Raw genomic sequence first — 21245 nt, 5'->3', positions numbered from 1 at the left:
GGCTATGTGCAGAATGCGCTGTATTACGTTAGTCTAATAAACGCTGCGCCTCCCTGCAGGATCCCATGTTCTCATTGCTCTGACCCGGGTTCAATTCCCAGGCAGGGCGCTAACCCAGCCACTGAAAAGTTAACTCTTCAGTCTCTCCGGTCCCAAGCCCGGGTTTAATGGGAGGGTTGCGTCAGGAAGGGCGTCCGGCGTAAAACCTGTGCCAAATCGAAACATGAGGAGCAAATGATCCGCTGTGGCGACCCCAAACAGGGAGCAGCCGAAAGAATGACAACAGTCTGCTAAACGCTGAATATGAGGATGCGGAGCGGTTATAATGATGTGACTTCTGTAGACCGAAGTTCTCAAAACAAAATACAAGATACGAAATGGACTCCTTATTGTTTTGTACAAGGATGTTTGACTTTGCAAGTCTGAAAAATTTCGGTTTCCTCAACAGTGATATGTGTAGTATAAAGTTTGTTGAATAGAATCAGGTCCTTTTTAAACATATATCAGATATTGCACATCTACTTCTACTATTCAGCCCATGGAGTTTAGGTTTTTATGTAACAGGGTTTGTATAAGGTGCTTGAACTACTTGATTTGGGCTTTTTGAAATTTGAAGTACTGGAAATCCTTCAAAATATCCATTTTTTAATCAATTGGTGCTCAAAGAGTGCTTGAATTATAAAAAAGTCAATAAATTATTGAAATCAATGAATGACTTTTTGATATAGTACAAATGCAATCCTTTCACTCCAAATATGACGCACTGCTGCATTTCCTCCCTCTCCTTTTACTATTCACTCATTCATTTTGACAGACAGCTCCTGTAACTCACATACAGATATAATGACGTTATAGGCGAAGATGAAGCAATGTCTGAGAAATGCTAATTTAATCCAGCATGGCTGGAAAGGACGGCATATAAAAATCAGCTTCTTGACAACAGGACAAATCATGTCGGTTGTAAAAATGTAATTATTTTTTTTCTTTTGGATATTAAAAAGAAGAAATAATGAATATGTTTGAATGGCCTCTCTTGTAAAATAATTATGAATCATGGTGTAAGGATGGTCCATTATGCTGTAGGGGGGAAAACACTTCAACAGCACAGACCTGATGTGAAGTGGAGTAACATCACATCCCACAGTGTTTTGTTCCTATATACCACAGGAGTTTGCAATTGATTACGTTCGTTTTTATACCACTTCCTCCTGATCCAGGTCGCCATGCCAACAGTAACATTTTGTAAAATATATTATTAAACATCATATCATATACTTTTTGTCTCTTTAAAGTTGTTATTGTTGGTATTGCAGAAAGAAGTTACTGCCCCGTTGATCCGAGACATCACACAGGCGTTCAAAGCTGCAGTGGCAACTACAAAAGGCGACAAGGAAGTAGAGTGTCGCTACACTGTGGATGACAGTTCAGGTAAATTCCTCCCTTTAATGAAATGCATTATGTGTTATATGTTAAGTCATGTATAGAATAAAATACTTATTTTGTTTTGTTTTCCCCCCAGTATTCAATGCGCTGATCCTGTTCTGCATAAAGGACATGTATGGTGCTCTGAACAAACTGCTAAATTTCAAAACTCTGGACAAAGATAAAAAAAAGTAAATGCACGTGCATGCAGTTTGTTTTGATCATGGTTCTTTTTTAATAGTGCTTATTATTCTTATTAATTATGCTTATTATATATTTTGCCAGATTAATATTGCCCACGTCAAGTCCCAGGTGGCAGAAGAATCAACTTGATATCAAAATGTACTTGAGTGGACTTGTTCAGGTATGATTTGTGTGTGTGTGTGTGTTTTCTTTAACGTTTATCTTCTTAGTCACATGGTTGCAATGTAACATGCTGATATCTGCACTGAAATCTGACTTTTCACAGCTGCTTTCGAGTCTCACCCAGTCCACAGTCATCACTGCAGTTCTCCGCCATGCAAACCAGATGGTGCCCTACTTCTTGTGTGTGCCCAAACAATCCCGGCACTTTCTGAAGGTGAGAGCGCAGTATTAACCCTACCCCTGGTTATAAGAGTGAAATGTGTATGTTTGTGTGCCACAGAAGTGGCTAAATCATTAATTTAAAGGAAAAGTGGTAGCCCAACTGGTAGCTAACATCATGTGAATGTATGTGTGTAAAGATGATGGCTACTTGTTCCACTGTAATGATGTATTATGTCCCAGGAACGCATTGCATGTTTGGCCACACCCCCTTCTTTTCCCGTAGGAAAAGGCGTGATAGGATGGTGGCACAAGCCTCAAGGCATCTCAAGCCTAATGTGGACTAAAAATCAACATCATGTTGTACTCTGTTTCTCTCTGTAGCAACTGATAAAGCAGTGGAGCACCGGAGAGGAGACGGTGCGAGTGCTGGCATTTCTGGCTATGAACAAGATCTGCCGTCACAAACAGAGCATCTTCCTAAACCCTGTCCTTAAGGTAAACCTGCCCCTCATCCAGACCTTCAACAGCTTGTACAACAAACATATAGTGACAACCAGCAGTTTGTCACATTCTTTCCAAAATTTATTCCTAATTTTTTTTATTTACATGTCATTAATTATAGCTGAGCATAAAAAGAATTTTTTGCCTTGAGTTCATGACTTTCTTTCAAATAGACAAAATATGTTGCAGTCAGTAATTTGAGGACTAACGGTGTGATTCAAGCCCTCTCTTGAGATATTTGGATTCTGAAGTTTAACATAGGCAGGAAGTGTGCAAAATAGGTTTTTTTTCATGCTGGACATGTTTGATGTGAATCTAAATGATCGTATCCGGCATCTACATGGTCTGATTTCAGACTCACTTCATTCTTTAAAAAACACTGATTTCAATTTATCATTACAAATGTAGAATGAGAACTCAACACATTTTTTTTCTCTTATTTTAGTGCTATTAAGGCATTTCAAACCTTTATTGTTCCACAGCATTCCCATCTCACTCATAGTACACGTGTGGAAACTACTGATGTCGTCATCAGCTAAAGCACATACGCAGCTTACTTTCCTTCCTGAACAAGTGCAGACCCGAGTACGAGCTGCGTTCCAGTTCACTGGAATCACAACCCGGTTCCAGTGCAACAGAACTCTCACCAGCTCCTACAAATAGACTCAGGTTTGGTAATTCTAGTGCATGAACGTCTACATCAGCAGTTTTTCATAGGAAGTGTGCTCAGTTCATAGGAACTGCCAATGCAAAAGGCAAGAGGGATCAGAATCATTCATTAAAGTTACTAGGAGCTATAAACAAGCTGTCTACTATAAACCTTTCCTTCTTTAGTATTTTCTTTTAGTCTTTTAATGCCATTTTCCTGCCAACCTAATTACAGTATTTTCTAAAATTTCCTGTTCTTTCCTGTCCTCATGTTAACTTTAAGGAGAATTATGGGAACGTTTTGATAGACATGCGCTTCATAAATGCAGACTTAGTGTTTTTTCAGACTGGCGTCAGGTTTCCCTGCAGAAGGTTTTTGAAAGAATTATTGAAACTTTTCTAAAAGTTAATTTGTCTGAAGTTGCTTAAAGGTTATTAGTAAATAATAAAACAACAATCGCCTGTCCTGTAGCTTTGCTGTTGTTTTTTTTTAATCAGGCATCATTATACCTCTGACAGATTCTGCAAATGAAAGTGTACAGTTGTGTACAGTTTATGGAGAATTGCAGAATTTTTAGGGGGGCTGAGTAGAAATGTTGGGGGGCTAAAGCCCCTCTAAAAATGGCCTAGCGACGCCCATGCCGCACACGCTTTCCATGCGGCATACCCCGGCATAGACAATAGAGGTGATGCAGTTTACGCGTGTCATCTGTTCTGGAAGCATCATCTGTGAGTGCTTGTGTTATAACCCCACGCTATCTTTTGTGGTATAATTTCAGTAGCCTTGTCTCCGAAAAAGGGTAAATCAGGCATCAGTGTTGCCAAGAGGAAAGTTGTGAGATCAACCATCGAGTTGAAACAGATTAGTTCGTTTTACATTATTTCCTATGGGGAAAAATAATCCGGTTTTCGACCAAATCTGTATTCGACCAGACTTTTAGAACGAATTAACGTCAAACTCTGAGGTACCACTGTACTGCACTTTTTGGCCATATAGTACAGTTAAATAGGGAAATAGTTTTTTGATCATACTACCCGATGACTTTACCCAGATGAGGATCATGTTCCCTTTTGAGTTCTGGTTCCTTTTCCTCATATCATCTCTTTTATTATTTATATCTGGAATTTATGTATTTTTGTAAAGCTTGCTTAAATCAGGGACACTATACAAATAGAATTTAATTGAATTATTTGCTTTTTAATTGCATGTTAAAGTAAAGTAGAACGTAATGTATTAAGACAGCAAGATTGAGATCCCTGAAGTTTCTTTAAAAGGGTTCTATTATTATTATTATTATTATTATTATTATTATTATTATTATTATTATTATTGGCAACTAAACCTTTAAAAAATTTTTGATTTTCATTAAATATTTAATATCTGTCATAATTTTTTCTTTCAATGTTTTGTGATGCAGAAAGATGCCTTTTAGATTTAGAAGTTAAACACAACTTTACCTGACAGATTATTTACTTCACTCTTTTTTTTACAGCCATAATGCCCAGCATTATTAGAATTGTACTTGACACCAGTAGCTTTTTCCAGTACTAGCCTGTACAATCCTGTCAGTCCGTTTAGATTATTTGAAACTGCTAAATGTTTTTTTAAAAATAGAGTTTTCTCCACTTTCAGCATAGGAGGCGATCTTATCCACAAATGTGGGTGCAGGTTTTCATTCCAGCCAAGCAGAAGCTGCACCTGATAGTTTATTTAAACCCAAGGTCAGCTGATTAAACTGATGGGGTCAGTGTTGCTCCTGCTGGATTGGAATGTAAACCTGCACACACACCAACCCTTTGCAGATAAGACTGGACCCCACTGGTTTATAGACAACTTATGCAGATGTTATCCAGATCACAAATATTTGCAAATCATATATATTTATGCCTATGTCTTATATTTATATATATTATTTAATAAGATATAATACATGCCATTACCTCGAATGGAGTTGATTATTTTCCTTTAACAGCATCCCAGAGGGTTTTATTAATTTTATACCTTAGCAGTTTGCTAACTATTTTTTTTGTGTGACAGAACAGTGCACTGTTCACATCCCTGTGAATTCACTGGTACTATAGAAATTATAATATATTAGAACAAGTTCATTAATATAATCCTAGTTAACATTATTGTAAGAGCCTTGCTGTTTTAGCAGTTTAATCAATACCTTCTGACCAGACAGATGTGTAAAAACAGCAGTTGATGATGTATGTAATATTCATGAAAATTAACTCATTGGTATTAGATTATAGTGATGATTTGTAAATTGTGTCTGAAACTTCATCTGGTAATAAATGTAATTTCTTTCTTTGTAGCAAATGTACATCGCTTATGTCCAGAACTGCAAGTTCACCTCGCCCAACGCTCTTCCTGTAATAAACTTCATGCAACGTACTCTAGCTGAGATGTACTCTCTGGACACACAAGTCTCTTACCAGCACGGCTTTATCTACATCCGCCAGCTCGCCATCCACCTCCGCAATGCCATGAACATGAAGAAGAAGGTAATCAGCCTTAGCATCAACTAAGGGCTCATATCACTTTTGAATTATTCTCATGAACAGTTGTTGAAATCCATGTTATTTGTAATTGTTCCTGTGTGTAGGAGACGTACCAGTCTGTATATAACTGGCAGTACATACACTGCCTGCATCTGTGGTGTCGAGTGTTAAGCACAATCTACCCCAGCGAGGTGCTCGAGCCTCTAATCTACCCCCTGTGTCAGGTCATCGTCGGCTGCATCAAGTAAGCTCGCAATTCTAGACGGACTCACTTTTCTTTTCTTTTTTTTCTTGCTGCAGTGGACACAGGATTCAAGGAAACAGGAAAGTTGAAAACTGGAAGGATGTCACCTTGTCTTTTTCCAGTCTATAGAGTTTCAGTGAAGCCGTTTGCCCACTGTAGCCTCAGATTCCAGGTCTTAGCTGACAGAAGTTAAATCCCATGTGGTCTTCTGCTGTTGTAGTCTATCTGCCTTAAGGTTCTGCTCACCATGGTTATAAAGTGTGATTAAAAGGTTGGACTTTGTTTGAATTTGCTTAAAGTAACTGAGATATGATAACATAAAGAGTAGTTTCATATCATTAGCTAGTCCTTTTGATTGATATCCAGTTGAAATTTGTTCTACTACCAGTGAAAACACACATTCAATTCCATTTCAATTTATTTGTACCGCGCTTCTAACAATAGTCATTGTCTTGAAACAGCTTTACAGAAGTATAGAAACATAGAATAAAATAATAAAGGTTAAAATTAAGTTACTATTTTTCTCTATCATTTATCCCTAAATAAACCTAACCCTAACCCGAGCAAGCCTGAGGTTATTCATATGTAATTATTTTTTATTTTTTTAATCTTGTATTCGGTGTATTCAACGCACATGAATTGAAGTGAGCTTTGAGCTGAATGTGTGTTTTGATGCCACTCAATGACACACCTGTTTATTGGCCCAAACAACAAACCTGTGGAAAATCAGTAGTAATTTTGAAAAATCGTAAGCTCCTCAAAACATCAGTTTGCTTGATTTTGCATGAATTTCTGTGATGGCTAAAATTGTTCAGCACACTAAACTAGCCTGCCAGTAAACTCCAAGCAATTTTATTTACAAGAGGAATGAAATCACTTCTTCCGTAAGGGTGATGTCGGCAAAATCACCAGCAGGTGGCACTGTTGTCTGTCTTTCGAGGCGGTTCTGACATTAGGTTTGCCCAGAGATTCATTGGTACACAGTCTGGAGTTTGTTTTACTTTTCTGGCCTAACATTCTCTGCACCTCCTATTCATTTATAATACTGATGTGAAAAATGGCAGTGGCAATAAGATTGCAGTTGTGTTACTGTATTATTGCATCTGAGCCCGTATGAAAACTTTTATTTAAAGCCGCAGCCACTGGTTTTGATTAATGGTGTACGTGTGTTTGGTGTTTAGGTTGGTGCCCATCTCCCGGTATTACCCGTTGCGGCTGCATTGCGTCAGAGCTCTTATCCTGCTTTCCAGCAGCACCAAGACCTTTGTTCCCGTACTGCCCTTCCTGTTGGAGGTAAGCATAGGATACGGCTCATTAATTCGTCTTTATTTTAGGTTGATCCGGGCAGGTGTGCAGCCGTTTCACGCGTCACTCCCGTGCTGTTCCAGCATGCTGCCGTGGCTCAGGTTTCACTCTGCCTGATGCCAGCGTGTGTATGTGCGTGTGTGTGTGTGTGTGTGTGTGTGTGTTTGCATGGGATGTGTGAACATGTAAACTCCGTGGCTTTTGTCACCATGGTGCTCCTATGTCCTGCTGGCTTCTAATAAAAGCCCAAAGAACTGAGTGGGATGCTGGAGCTGTTCCTGTTCTTGAATGCTTACCTGTAGTGCACGCTTTTCTTTTTTCTTTTTTTTTCATTCCACTTTCAAACTGTACTGGTCAAAGTGATAGTATAGAACTCCAAAAAAAAAAGGCAGTTTAAAGTATGTGGGGCGTATGCATGTTCGAGAGGCCTTTGTATGGAAAGAAGGCCGTCACACACGTGCGCGCACACACGCACACAGGGTGAGTGGAAAAGCCGGTTAAACAGTCGACACCATTCACTGTAGTGAGAGATGAAAGATAGAGAGGACGGAGTGTTTGGTTTGCGCGAGAGTGTTTGTCCAAGCGCCTGTGTGCGTTGGATATCTTCGTTATCAGGAGGAGCGGAGGTCACAAACCGTCGTGTGTGTGTGTGTGAGGCTGGCATGGGCCCCTGCGGTGACAGCTGCTGTGAGAATAGAAGCGTGGAGGCGACAGCAGCCGCAACCAGCGGAAGAAAGAGGGCCGAGGGAAGGGGGGGTGGTCATTGCAGGGGGGAAGGGTGCACGTGTATGTGTGTGAGTGAGACAGAGAGAGAGAGAGAGAGACGGAGAGGTCTGTGGTTCATGCACAGTTCTAAGCGTGCTCTGCACATCACATCCTCTTTGCCTGAGGCGACCCTCTTTCTGCTCCCTGTGTTTATTTGTGATGCACTGCCTGCACTTCCTGTTTTTTGCTCTCTCTGTAAAAAGAGCTGTAGCTACTTGCTTTTATTAGAGATGCAGAATGCAGAAGAGAGAAGCAGTCTCTGTCCTTCCTCATTCACTTTCTTTCAGAGCTGTTCAGATTCCTCCTGTGTGCTCACTCGTTGGGCCTATTACCCTCTGTGTGTCTGTGCTTTTTCTTTCTCCACATCTCTCGTAGTTTTTGTGTGTGTGTGTGAGCTCTCTATCATTCAGTACTTCCTGTTCTATTGGCCTCTGAGCGTATCAGGTTGGGACCATGTGCTACCACTTCCTCTTGTGTCCCGCAGGCCGACACCACATCCGATGTTTGTACAGGCCGGCCATCCCTGAGCACGCTCTCTCTCTCTCTCTCTCTCTCTCTCTCTAACACACACACAGACACACACACCTAGCACCAAATGACCTCCTATAGACCTCTCAACTGTCTCAGTGCTTTCACACTTACACACTCGCAGCTTTTAAACAGTAGTCACACTTACGTTGAAAGTCCCTATGCTCAGAATGTGATGTATAGGAATCAATACATTGCACAATACATGCACAATACATTTTTTTAACCAAATAAAAGTTCTAATGTGCTGCAAAGTTCCATTTAACTCGCATGATTTAATACAAACAATCTGAAATTAATTAGATTTTATGATTAAGTTATTTTTATGAACAAAGTTTTTAATGTGTTTGACCTTAAAATAAGTCAGCAGGTAGTAATCATGGCATTTAGACCTCATGTCACAGGTAAAAGATATCGACTACTGGCTAGCATCTTCATCTGCTAGCACGTTTATGTGAGAGTGGACCATGTGAAGGAAGTAAGAGTTTTATGACAGCTTTATGTTCTAAAAGCTCAGTTTCTTCACTCTTTTCATGTACCAGTGTGTTCCTGATTCTGAAAGATTAAGAAAGATCATCAGTCAGCTGTAAAAATCAGTGTACTGACAGCCAGGTCTTTCCTCAGCCGATGTTTGTAGTGCAGCAGGTGATGGGATTGCAAGATCAGTGGCTTGTTCTGTAGACACAGTAACGAGTGAAGCACATAAACTGTTAACACTATATATATATATATATATATATATATATATATATATATATATATATATATATATATATATATATATATATATATATATATACATATACATATACATATACTACATATCAGACGTGACTGACGTTACCTTCTATTTTAGCAGTATATTCCTCGCTACTTATGGCCACGTTCTCCGAGTATGAAGCCTTATTTACTCATAAATGACTCATCCTGACATACTGATTCTGAGATTTATAATAGCGTTTGTCTTGGAAATCGATCGAGTTCATTGGGTTGCTTATGTCTCTGTATGGGATTATGTAATCGGTGACAGCAAATTCCCGGCCATGGATCTGGCCAGAATTGCCCTGCCTCACGATCGTTTTAGTTGGAAATTTACTGTGGCCTACATCCATCATAATGGTGATGTCTAATGGCTTCTTTCCACCACAGCTACTGTTTCAGATAGTATATAGATACTTTTTATTTGCGTTTCTCTTGGATGTATCGAGTCTGATTTTAGTTCCTGAGCAATAGTTCCAGGAAATATTTGAGAAAACAAATGCAGAGCAGGAACTACTGGAGCTAATGGCATTGTGTTTGTCCAATCAGTGATGTTCAGTACAGTGAACACAAGCTGGGAGTGACTTTTATCTTGCATTTGTTGATCAAACATATGTCCAGTTACTACCTAGTTCTTATTTGCGATATTTTCAGAACGGAAGTTGAAACATGCCTTAAAAAACACTTGACCATTTAATATACCGCTTCCTATGTTCCTAATAGACTAAACCACAATGCAGCTTTCATTTCTCTGTGGAACTTGCACTTTAATTTCCTACTTGGTGAGAAATTGACAGGTGTATTGCGCTTTGCACACCTTTTCCTGGCATGCATTTGCAGTTGTGCAAATTTAACAAGTTCTGGCTGCTTTAAGATTTAACACCCAGGTTTGATTCCCACCACAGTATGCTAATGTTCAGGGAACTGGTTTCTGTTTTCTTGACCGACTTTCTGAATGGCAGTTAAGGCTGCCAGTGATGGTTGAACAGGTTTTCCCAGTGGGAAGTGTTTAATTATCAGAACTCTTGGCCTATGGTCTAAAAGATCTGTAGATATTCCATACATGCGCAGATTGTGTTGAGGCTTGTTGTGTAGAAAAACTGTATAGATTCACGAAGGGTTAAAACATTTAGGCCAGTAATACTTTTATTAAACTGTGGAAGTTTATTATCCATGTGTTGTGAAGCATATAGTAATGAACCCTACTCTTTCACAAAAACAGCAAAATAGAATTCTCATCAAATGTTAAACTGAGGCACATTATATAGCTGCTGTTGAAAATTTGAAAGATTTTATTGTTGTAATACTGTAAGAATTTACAAAAAGTCCTGTTATACCTACCTTGATCTTGCCACAATAATGGCCACTGATGCTGAGATCAGTATTGTGTACTAAAATAAAAGGTCTGTAATCTTACCATCCAATAATATGTGATGTAAATCATACGATTTTTCACACTAATCACGTTTTTTAAACCTTTCTTTCCATAGTATCTTTATTAGACATTAGTCATTAAGCCGCTGTTGTCATTTTGACCATATATAGCTGTTGTAGTACATAGTGACCCTGTTGCTACAGAGCTACATAAGCCAACACACGACACAACACAGAGCATGAGGAGCTCAAGGTGCTGTGACTTACAAGCACATAACAGTATTTTCCAGCATGGAGCAGTGACGTGAGCGTACCCAAAATCTTCATGTGCGCTTTAGTTCTGTGAGCGTTAAGACATGCATACTTCCTTTTATTCTTTTATTCTGGCTTGTCAGCGCACACACTTTTCTGTTTAAAGATACTAGTTAAAGCAACTTAAACATACATCAGTTATTCCTTGCTAACAGCAAACAGTATCAATTAAAATAAATAGAGCTTAATAAAATGGTAACAGATGATTTGAAATAAACCCTGTAGTTGGAACAATAGGCATCTGTGACACTAAATCTAGACATGACCAAGTGGTCTAGACAAGATACGGTATAGGCCACATCAGACTGACCAGTGAGTATTTACTGAAGGCGGAAGAACTACCAAAATGTCAATACTGTAACATTCTCTTGGATGGCCCAGGTCAAACTTTAAAAGACATTTTGTAAGATGACCCATGAAAAATGGAAAAAGACTTGGTATGGCAATAAACTTAAATCCAAACAAACTAAATAAAATGTTCTTTAATTCCTCTGATTGATTATTACTTTAACAGGTTGCTCAATTTGGTATTGAGAGTACCAAAAATAATAGCCTTTATATAACCAGTACAGTAATCCCCCATTTATCGCAGGGGTTATGTTCCAAAACCACCCGTGATGAACGAGAATCCGCGATACACGGACTCCACCCCCAAATGCTTTTTTTTTCTTTTTTTTTGTTTAAGCCATAGATTACCCTCCCACACTCTTTAAACACACACAGAAAACATTTGAAAGCATATAGTGAGATGAAGAAATATCACATTTATAGTGAGTACTGTATGTATGTTCCTTGCCAGAAGCCTTAGGAGGTGCAGAGCGTTTGGGCGACATAATAGGGCTTGCAGAAAAAACGTAAAAATACAGCGTACACAGAACAAAACGAAACCGTCGAAGAACTGGGATGCTGGGGAATTCTGCTTCCCCAACTGCATGCATAGCCAACAGCAGCCAATCACAACCGTGATTAAATGAATGGGGCATTCCGATTGGCCAGACTCATTCCTTCAGCCGTACTGTATTTTGGTTTTCCACATCCCCGCACCGAGCTTCCCTAAACAACGCTACGTGTTCTTTGTCACTTGAGTAAATACGCTGAACAGTATTTTATGTATTATTAATATTTTACTTCATTTTAATTAATGTTTATATTTTGTAATTAATAATTATATTTTTATTAATAAATTATCTTATTTCAACATAAAAACAATTCACTATAGTTTGCGGATACCGCCAATATACCGGGAAAATCCACAAATAAAAATCCACGATATACCAGAACCGCAATATATGAACCGCAATATAGCGGGGGATTAATGTATCAGTACGGTATCAGTATGTGTCACTAACATAAATATATGATATTAATAATTTTTTTTTTTTGTTTTAAATTGGAATGTTTTTTAAAATATCTTTAGATGCAGAAGAGCAATGAGAGAGTTTTGTAAGTTTACGGCAGACTATAAAATGCCTTATGATATATTCTATATGATGTAAGCTGTGACTTTACCCAACTGTGTTGAAGTGGCTTAAATTACAGAATAAAAAAAAATCTTGATTCTTGATGGATTTTTACAAGGATCTCCGTCTCAGATTGGTGAAATGTGAGCTCTAAATATAGGTATGAGAAACACTGAGTGTATCAAGAATCAAACATTAGAGTTAATGAAAATTGATGGTTTTGTTTCTTTATGATTTTTTAGCTTCACTTGTTTAAGTCATACAAACACACAGCCTATCACTGCTACTGATGGTCTAAAATTATTGGCTTGTTAATATCCAAAAATGTTTGCAAAATATTTTACATAATTATAAAACAGATGCAGTTTATTTTTTGGGCATCCTAATACTCTTACCGTCATATTACATATCAATCACTGTTGATATAAAACCAGCATACATTTATATTTTATCCAAGCTGAAAAATACAGATGTTTCCATAATGCTGTTTTGTGCATTTTTGACTTTATTGGTTCTTGTGTGTTTCCAGTTGTTCGAAGCTACCAACTTTATTTGTGAATGTATTTTATGTTCTTCTCAGATCCTTCAGCAGGAAGACTTCAATAAAAAGCCAGGCCGCATGAGCATCAAACCCATTAACTTTGCTGTGATTCTCAAACTCAGCAAAACCAACCTGCAGGAGAAAGCCTTCAAGGTGAGAGGTCTCACATTCACTCTGCATTAAAGAGCAGCTTATGCATGCTGACACACCTAGTCTTGCTGTAACAAACTGTCTGATTAATCAGTCATGTCTAATATAAATAACTGATCAGCACAGATTTTTAAATTCAACACATTGTTTATTTACCAGGTAGCAGAAATGTAAGAATGCACAGGTTTCTATTGCTGGGTAGGATGTAATATCACAGTGAAGCTGAGGAGGCAGCAGCACTGGTACCATTGCACACTCACAGCATCGTGTTCAAAGCTGTTTCAGACCCGGCTCTGCTGAGGTAGCTTTCAAGAACACAAAATTGACAGATTGACAAGATTTCACTGAAACATACAGGCTTCTTGCTTAGCTAAGGAGCTGAATGAAGCTGTGAGATTGAATAGGAATCTAAAGGTTTCAAATGGGTTTTTTTTTCGCCATTCGAGTTCAATGTGAACGCGACCGATAGAAATCACAAGAGAGAGCTGCTGTGAGAAAAGCATAAAAACCTTAAACACTGATAGTTTCATTCAAAAAAAAATAAAGTAAAAAGCATGGTGCATTGCAGTCTGCATAAAGCGGAGACACCTTTCATAACAACACAAGCATTAAAAACGAATGCAGCTGAAAGCTTTGGCGTTGTAAGTGAAATATACTGTAACAGTTGATGTTGATGAAAGGGCTTTATTTGTATACGTGAGGACAAGATGAAGGACAAGGAAAAGACGAATATGGATTTCAGGCTCAGAAGATAAATTCGACCACTAAGCAATACCCAGTGTGTTTGTATAAAATATATATATATATATAAGTCTGTAATTCAGTAAAAATTTAGACAAACGTGGAAATCCACAAATTTCAACTTTACAGTGCTAATTTTTTAATTCCTTATCAAGATCCTTATTTGTAATTTAATTCGGTTGTTACTGAAACTGGAAATAGTCATTTAAGGATTAGACCTTAAGGATTTCAGAGCAACGAGATGTTAGATGCTAAATGCGTCTCTCATTATATTATTGAAGCCGATTAACCTTGTATTACTTTAAAAATATATAACTAAAAAAGGATATTTGTTGAAGATTCTGTCCTTTATAAGGCAAATTTTAGCAGATTCGTCAATTCTTCATCAGTTAATTCACACAATTGTGTGTGTGTGTAAATATGTATGCATGTATTTACAGGTGAAGTGAGTAGCACCGATAATCTCCTCATCATGGCACCTGTTAGTGGGTGGGATATATTAGGCAGCAAGTGAACATTTTATCCATTTATAGTTGATGTGTTAGAAGCAGGAAAAATGGGCAAGCGTTTGACAAGGGCCAAATTGTGACGGCTAGATGACTGGATCAGAGCGTCTCCAAAACTGCAGCTCTTGTGGGGTGTTCCCGGTCTGCAGTGGTCAGTATCTATCAAAAGTGGTCCAAGGAAGGAACAGTGGTGAACCGGCGACAGGGTCATGGACGGCCAAGGCTCAGTGATGCATGTGGGGAGTGAAGGCTGGCCCGTGTGATCCGATCCAACAGATGAGCTACTGTTGCTCAAATTGCTGAAGTTAATGCTGGTTCAGATAGAATGGAGTCAGAATACACAGTGCATGATGGGTCAGGGCTGTTTTGGCAGCAAAAGGGGACCAACACAATATTAGGCAGGTGTTATATAATGTTATACCTGGTCGGTATGTATGTATGTTTTATATATATATATATATATATATATATATATATATATATATATATATATATATATATATATATATATATATATATATATATATACACATATACACATATATTGTTTTATATACACACACACATTTAGACTGTAGTATACTTTGTATTATTTCTGTGATGGGATTCAGTTCTTATAACTAAGCATGCTATAGCCAGAAATAGTAGGATGGACAATTGTGTCTCTTGAATTCACATTAAGAAATAGAAACAGAAAGATAGAAGAATGCCTAATTTTCCTCTCTGCACTTCTCTTGTACCTGTATGAGGTTTTCATATCTGATGAAAGCCTGAACATGTCGTCACAGCAGCTAAAGCAGCACATACTGGGCTTCTGCCAAGAGGATTGCCACTCGACCTGTGGGGATTATCCCATTATTAGCCCAGCTGCACGTCAGGATCCAGCCCTTGAGTCGGGTCGCATCACTAAAAATACTCCCCTCCTCCCTGACCTAACCGCCAGCATAGGGACTTTCCATAGTGGAAGAATGTGTGCAGAGACAATGAAGGGCTGGCCAAAGGCTTTACACCCAACCCCAGGCACAAACATTTTATGGATTAGCGGGATCTGCGTGTTTAAACCTTACTGGGTGAAGTGGGCAGGCTAATATGGCCTCCCTGTAGCAGTATCTGGGTGCCAACAAGTCAAATTTTGTACTTCCTGGAAGACACACCCTGTACAAACTGCCGTGTTGTACAGTGTTAGTTAGCTTTGATTAATTGTGCAGCAACTGTTGTTGAGAATTAATTTCGGGTTATCAGTACTGCCATGTGAGCACAACTTTATGCTCACGCCAACGAGCAACAGGTGGAGTGTTCATTTTTTTGTGTATGTGTATTACAGAGCTCGATTCAGGGACGGGCAACAAAACAGTGACAATTCTATTTGATTCAAGAATTTCTCAGTTCTATGTAAACTCAGATCTGCATAAAAAGATTGACTTCAATAATTTCTAGTGCAAAAGAATTTTATCCACCTTCATCATGAGAGTGCTGCTGTTAAAATATTTACGGGTATAACGTCCCCCTGGAAGTAGTAGAGCAGCATTCACTGGGTTGCTCTTGCACACGCTTGGTGGTGTTTATGTTGTGATTCGTGTACGTTAAAACCGTATGCTGTTTGTTACTTCCGGTGAGAAAATATTAAAGTGTCGTTACGAAGTTCAGTAACGTGCTGTTTGTGGCTGCACTTACAACCAGGCGCAAGATAATTTGTGGCTTAAAGTAGAGTGCTACCTACACAGACCTAAAGATGGACTTGTAGAGCTCAGATAATGCCACTGCTATTAGCCTAATACTAATACTAGTAATCATCATCATCTCTTTTTATCCTTAATTTACTGACCTTTCACAGTATTGCAGCTGTGGGACTACAAGAGCACCCTGCAGTCTGTACGACACCTGACATAGACGCTAAAACCCAAGCTTTATGGTGTGATGTGTTCAGGTTTTGGCATCACATTCGCTTTTAAGTACACAAAATTATTGTAAAGAGGAATAAAGACCAGTGTTGTTTTTGTTTGTTTGTTTGTTTTTTTCTTTCAAGGAGTGGTAGAGGTTTTGTCCAGTTTTGTTGAACAGATTTCTGTTCTTGGCTGATAGGAGTGGTATCAGATCTGGTCTTCTGCTATTGTATCCCATCTACCTCAAGGTTCACAGTTTCTTGCATTCTGAAGTCCTTTTCTGCACACCGTGGGTGTAAAGAGTGGTTATTTGAGTTACTGTAGCTTTTCTGTCAGCTTAAACCAGTCCAACCCTTCTCAAACCTCTCCCAAGACTTCTACCTGCAGAACTACTAGATGTTTTTTGTTTTCCGTACCATTCTGTGTAAACTCTAGAGACAGTTGTGCATGAAAATCACCAAACTGTCTGAAATTAAATATCCGAGATTCTCAAAACCTTCTGGCACAAGCAGTTATGCCATGGTCAGTCACTGAGATCACATTTTTCTCCCAGTTAGCCATTAAAGCTCTTGAACAGTATCTGCATAATTGTATGCCACATGATGTGTGCACATGCCACCAGACACACAAGTTTAACACTGATACTTCTGGGTGATGGCCAGGTATGAAAGTGTTGAACCTGATGTCCGTTATGTATGTGTTTATTCCAGGATGGCCTGATCGAGCAGCTCTATGACCTCATACTCGAGTATTTCCACACACAAGCCGCCACGATCGGCTTTCCTGAGCTTGCTCTACCCACCATCATCCAGGTAAGCTTTGTCCACATTCTTTCTCTTTTTTTTCTGTCCTCATGTAACTCATAGAAGCCATTCACTTTGAGACCTGTTTTATGGACAGTTCTCCACTGAATGTCTGTGAAGTGAGCAAGCTCGGTCAGGCTTCTATCATAGTTTGTCTAGCTTTCCATTCTTCGCCTCTCCTCACTTCTTACCTTTTGGTTCTTTTTATCTTGACGACAACTGTTAGGGCCACATCCTGTTTGAGAGGCCCTAAAGGCCATGCCTGGGACACCTAACCACACTCTATAGTCCTACTCTCACACCCACACACGCAGATTCACACAAGTCCAGCTAGTTTCAGGCCTCACACACTTTAAGAGAAGGCTGCAGTCCAACTCCTTTCTGCAGCACGGCCACTCCTCGTTCATTCACACACAGACGCACACACTCACACACCACACATAGGCCACATCCTGTTCTTTGGCCAAAGCTCAGACCTCCAAAGCTCTGTTAAAAGTCAAGCCCTGAATATTTATTCTTTTGGCCTGTAATAATTCATGTGGGTATTTTTAAAAGGCCGACTTCAGCTAATCCCTGCGTTTTATTGTTGGAACACGACTGCGCTTACGATCAGATTTGTTTTTGAAGCATACCTTCGCAGCCAGATAATGATCATATAAAAATCATGTTTAATGTTAATTTTATCCATTACATCTATGTATACTTGGGGTCTTTTTTTCCCCCAGTTTTAGCTAATGCCTTAAAACATCATGAACTGAACAGGCAGAATCTTTACGTCTCTCTCTCTCACTCTCTCTCTCTCTCTCCCTCTCCCCAACATCCAGCTGAAAGCTTTTCTGAAGGAATGCAAAGTGGCCAATTACTGCAAGCAGATCCGCCAGCTGCTGGAGAAGGTACAGGAGAACTGCAGTCACATCACAAGCCGGAGACAGAGGGCTGCTTTTGGCGTAGCTGACACCACCGCTGTGGTAAGTGTGCTCGTGTGTGCTTGCTCATCAAACCGTCAAGCATTTTGAGACCATTATACGTTGATGTTGACCTCTTGCCTTTCCAGACAGCGAGTGCACTGTACCACACCCCTCTGAGGTTCAAACCTGTATACACAGACACATTTGTGTGTTTAAAAAAAAAAAAAGCACAATGGTTAGTTTGGTCTGGCCTTTTACACCTGCAGACATGATATTTCGAGTTCACCACGTCCGCCCAGTTCTTCGCTGAGGTTAGGTGTCTTTTAAAAAAAAAAAAAAAAAAGACAGCATGCTTACATTTAATGCCTTCACTGAGTTCCTTTCGTTGTGTGATTAGCTGCTTCATTTAAATGTACAGAAATGCAGGCAAAAATATCCTGATTTATATACCATGATATGGTGATGCATCATGATACGTCACTTTAATTTTCCCTTCCTTTATTTAAATACTATGTTACTAATGTCATCATTAGTATTATTATAAGTCACAACAGTATTAAAGTCCAAAAATACTTATGACACCCATGTGTATGTATGCATCAGAATTGTGTTTTGATGTAGTTGTACCACTATTTATACCACAGCATTGTCGTATAAATGCCAATTAATCTTGAGAAGTTGCATCTGATGCTTTAGAAGGCGTTAATTATCTTTCCCTAACAGTAGCTCGGCATGCAAAGGAAGGGAAATCGCAGGTTTATATGAATGCACTCTTTCTAAAAAACTGTTTTTGTAAGAAAAAATGACTTGTCAGATCTTGCACATAATCTAAGACTAATAATATTTATATTTAACAAATAGAAAAGGTATAGGTATCATTGATCTGGTGAAGCTTCCTGTATGGAGATGATCAATTTTGGACGGAGTCTCCAGTGTCAGCTCATTATCAGATGAAAGTAAAAGCTTTTCTTCCACAGGAAACTTGTACCATGTATTTGAACTATAACTATAAGCATACATAAGTATGTTTCATACCTCAAGTTAAAAAAATGTATTATGAACAAATTGGTGTGGTATACAGCTAATAAGACAGGACATGCTTATAGGCAAAGAATTAACTTTGGGGTAGCAGCAAACTACTTTGTGGTTCGTTATTTTGTAGAAATGAGACAATATACCAAAGCCATGATACGCGACTTATTCTAATACAGGCTTCACAAGACAATATTGACACAAATAAAATATTACATTTTGATCAATTTATTTTAATAACAACAAATTATGAGCTACTGTAATGGGGGGGGGGGTTCAGTATTATTCTTTCCAATTCCATTCAGGCTAAATGAAACAAGGCTGCAGGCTGAAATTTCCCATGAGCCTTGTGTCTGTCACACATGGTATAACTCTTCCCTCTGATTAGCTACCTATTTGGACTATTAAGCGTGCTTCGAGGCATTTAGATTCCTCTCCCAAACTTCCTCATGTGGAAGTAGAGGTAGTGCACATAACGTACATTTAAACTGGAATATCGCAATACATGATATGAGCAGCAGGTTCGTCTCGGCGGGATTTTCTGTCATGATATTCGAGATGACGGTATTCAGTTTCATGGCTGTATTTTTATTTTTTATTTTTATAACCACATACCCGATTGCATTTTATTCATTACACAATAGTGCGGTAGGATATGAGGACCATGCATCAGTGCCATGTCGTCATAATTTCTTGATACTTAATTACTTTGTAATAATTGACATGGCAGTGCTGTTTGTGGCAAACCTTAGCGTGACAAACATTCACCACTAGGCTAGTGCAATGTATCCTAATCATCTCTATACAGTATTATATCACTGCAATATTCAGTCATTGAACAATGTTGCCCCAATTTAAAAGCAGAGTACACTGCTAAAAAATGTAGCTGCCACTGCCATTAAGCAGTTCCTGACTTTACATCTAATATTGTATCCTCCAGTAGACTCCTTAATACTGAAATAAGAAATGCTAATTTTAACATTTAGTCTTAAAAATGACTATAATATATAATATGATGCATCATAAGCAGGGAAACATCACAAGCCCTAGTCACAATGTTCAAAATGTTTTCAAGTGTCGTTAAATATTTTCTGTATGAGGTTCAGTGATATCAGTGATGTAATAATATTGCTATGCATTACATCTACACAATGTTAATATTGTCCTCCTTCAAGAATTTTCTCTGTTGGCTTACACCAAGTTTGTGGCCAGATGCTATTGCTCCGAATGTTCACATTGAGACAGAGACAGGCCTGTTTTAGTAACGAAAACATGCTGGAGTCCCCATTGCTCACTCCAATATACACCACCCACCCACAACAGCCTCACTCAGCTTCTCCATCATATACAGGTGTCAGCTGGTCAGACCCACCCGCAGGCTTCCCCGGAGGACTGTGCGAGCGTATATGTCTGTGTGCATGTTTGCACACGCAGGCCCTACGGCCATGACTGGTCTCACACTTGGCCACTGACTGGAACTGCAACAGCTGAGACTGACCCTAAATCTGTAGAGCATATTAGTGAGGAGGTGGCGATGGGCTGGGAACATTTACTAACAGCATTTCTCTCAGCGAGGAGGAGTGGACAGGAAGTATAGTAGCTATCAGACACTTCATCTGACAGCTGCTCGGCACGTTGCTCTATTTAGAGTCACGTGTGTGCTGTGTATATGCGCTGACCGGGTAATGGCAGCAGGAGTGGTTTGGGAAGAGACCGAGACATAGTGAGGGAGGAACGGAGCGCTGATGGTGCGAGGAGAGAAACGAGGAGCCGTTTCCTTTCCAGGACGAGCTCCACGCCGCATCCATCTTCATCTCTGCTCTCATCTGTCACCCTGCCGGAGCTCACCCCATCCCACTTTCCCCCACCCCCTCCTTGTTCCTGGCTGGAGCTGCTCTCAGGCCTGATAAATATTTAAGACCGTTTAAGAGTGAAATGAAGGAGAGATGGGGTGGGGTGTCTCTCTCTCTCTCTCTCTCTCTCTCTCGCACGCTCTCGCTCTCTCTCGCTCACTCTCTCTCTGCTGTCTCTCTATTTCTCTTCCTCCCTCCCCCGCTGTAATGTAGAAGACTCTGGAGGCGAGTGGAGGGGGTGCGGCAGCTCAGTGCTGGCAGACAGCGTGGCACCGCGCCGGGTGCGTCTGTCGCCGGCTCTGGGCGGCAGGAGCGATGTCCTTCAGTAGCTGGCCTGGCAAGCCAACCTTCTCTGCGCCACTGTAACAGGACGTCTGCCTGGCACGCTGCCCTGGTGATCTGTCCAGCAAACAGCTGAAATTTAATTAAGGCCATCTTCCCCACCCTCCTTCCCTGCTTGTGCCACTCATCCTGCTG

The 21245-nt window shown here is 39.6% G+C and overlaps 1 protein-coding gene across 1 annotated transcript in view; it reads left to right on the top strand.

The window, feature by feature from the left end:
* The window catches only part of noc2l (NOC2-like nucleolar associated transcriptional repressor), a 40151-nt gene that overhangs the window by 5242 nt on the left and 13664 nt on the right, over window positions 1-21245 (top strand). Inside the window, exons 5-15 of the mRNA XM_058409780.1 lie at window positions 1314-1428; window positions 1520-1613; window positions 1708-1786; window positions 1892-2002; window positions 2332-2445; window positions 5419-5607; window positions 5709-5848; window positions 7030-7141; window positions 12932-13045; window positions 16883-16984; window positions 17800-17943. Coding sequence (XP_058265763.1) covers window positions 1314-1428; window positions 1520-1613; window positions 1708-1786; window positions 1892-2002; window positions 2332-2445; window positions 5419-5607; window positions 5709-5848; window positions 7030-7141; window positions 12932-13045; window positions 16883-16984; window positions 17800-17943 — 1314 coding nt within the window. The remainder of the gene's footprint in view (window positions 1-1313; window positions 1429-1519; window positions 1614-1707; window positions 1787-1891; window positions 2003-2331; window positions 2446-5418; window positions 5608-5708; window positions 5849-7029; window positions 7142-12931; window positions 13046-16882; window positions 16985-17799; window positions 17944-21245) is intronic.

The sequence above is a fragment of the Hemibagrus wyckioides genome, linkage group LG15 (assembly GCF_019097595.1).
Source record: "Hemibagrus wyckioides isolate EC202008001 linkage group LG15, SWU_Hwy_1.0, whole genome shotgun sequence".
Classification (NCBI taxonomy): Eukaryota; Metazoa; Chordata; class Actinopteri; order Siluriformes; family Bagridae; genus Hemibagrus; species Hemibagrus wyckioides.
The sequence above is the reverse complement of the archived record's forward strand: the minus strand, read 5'-3'. Positions and strand labels throughout refer to the sequence as shown.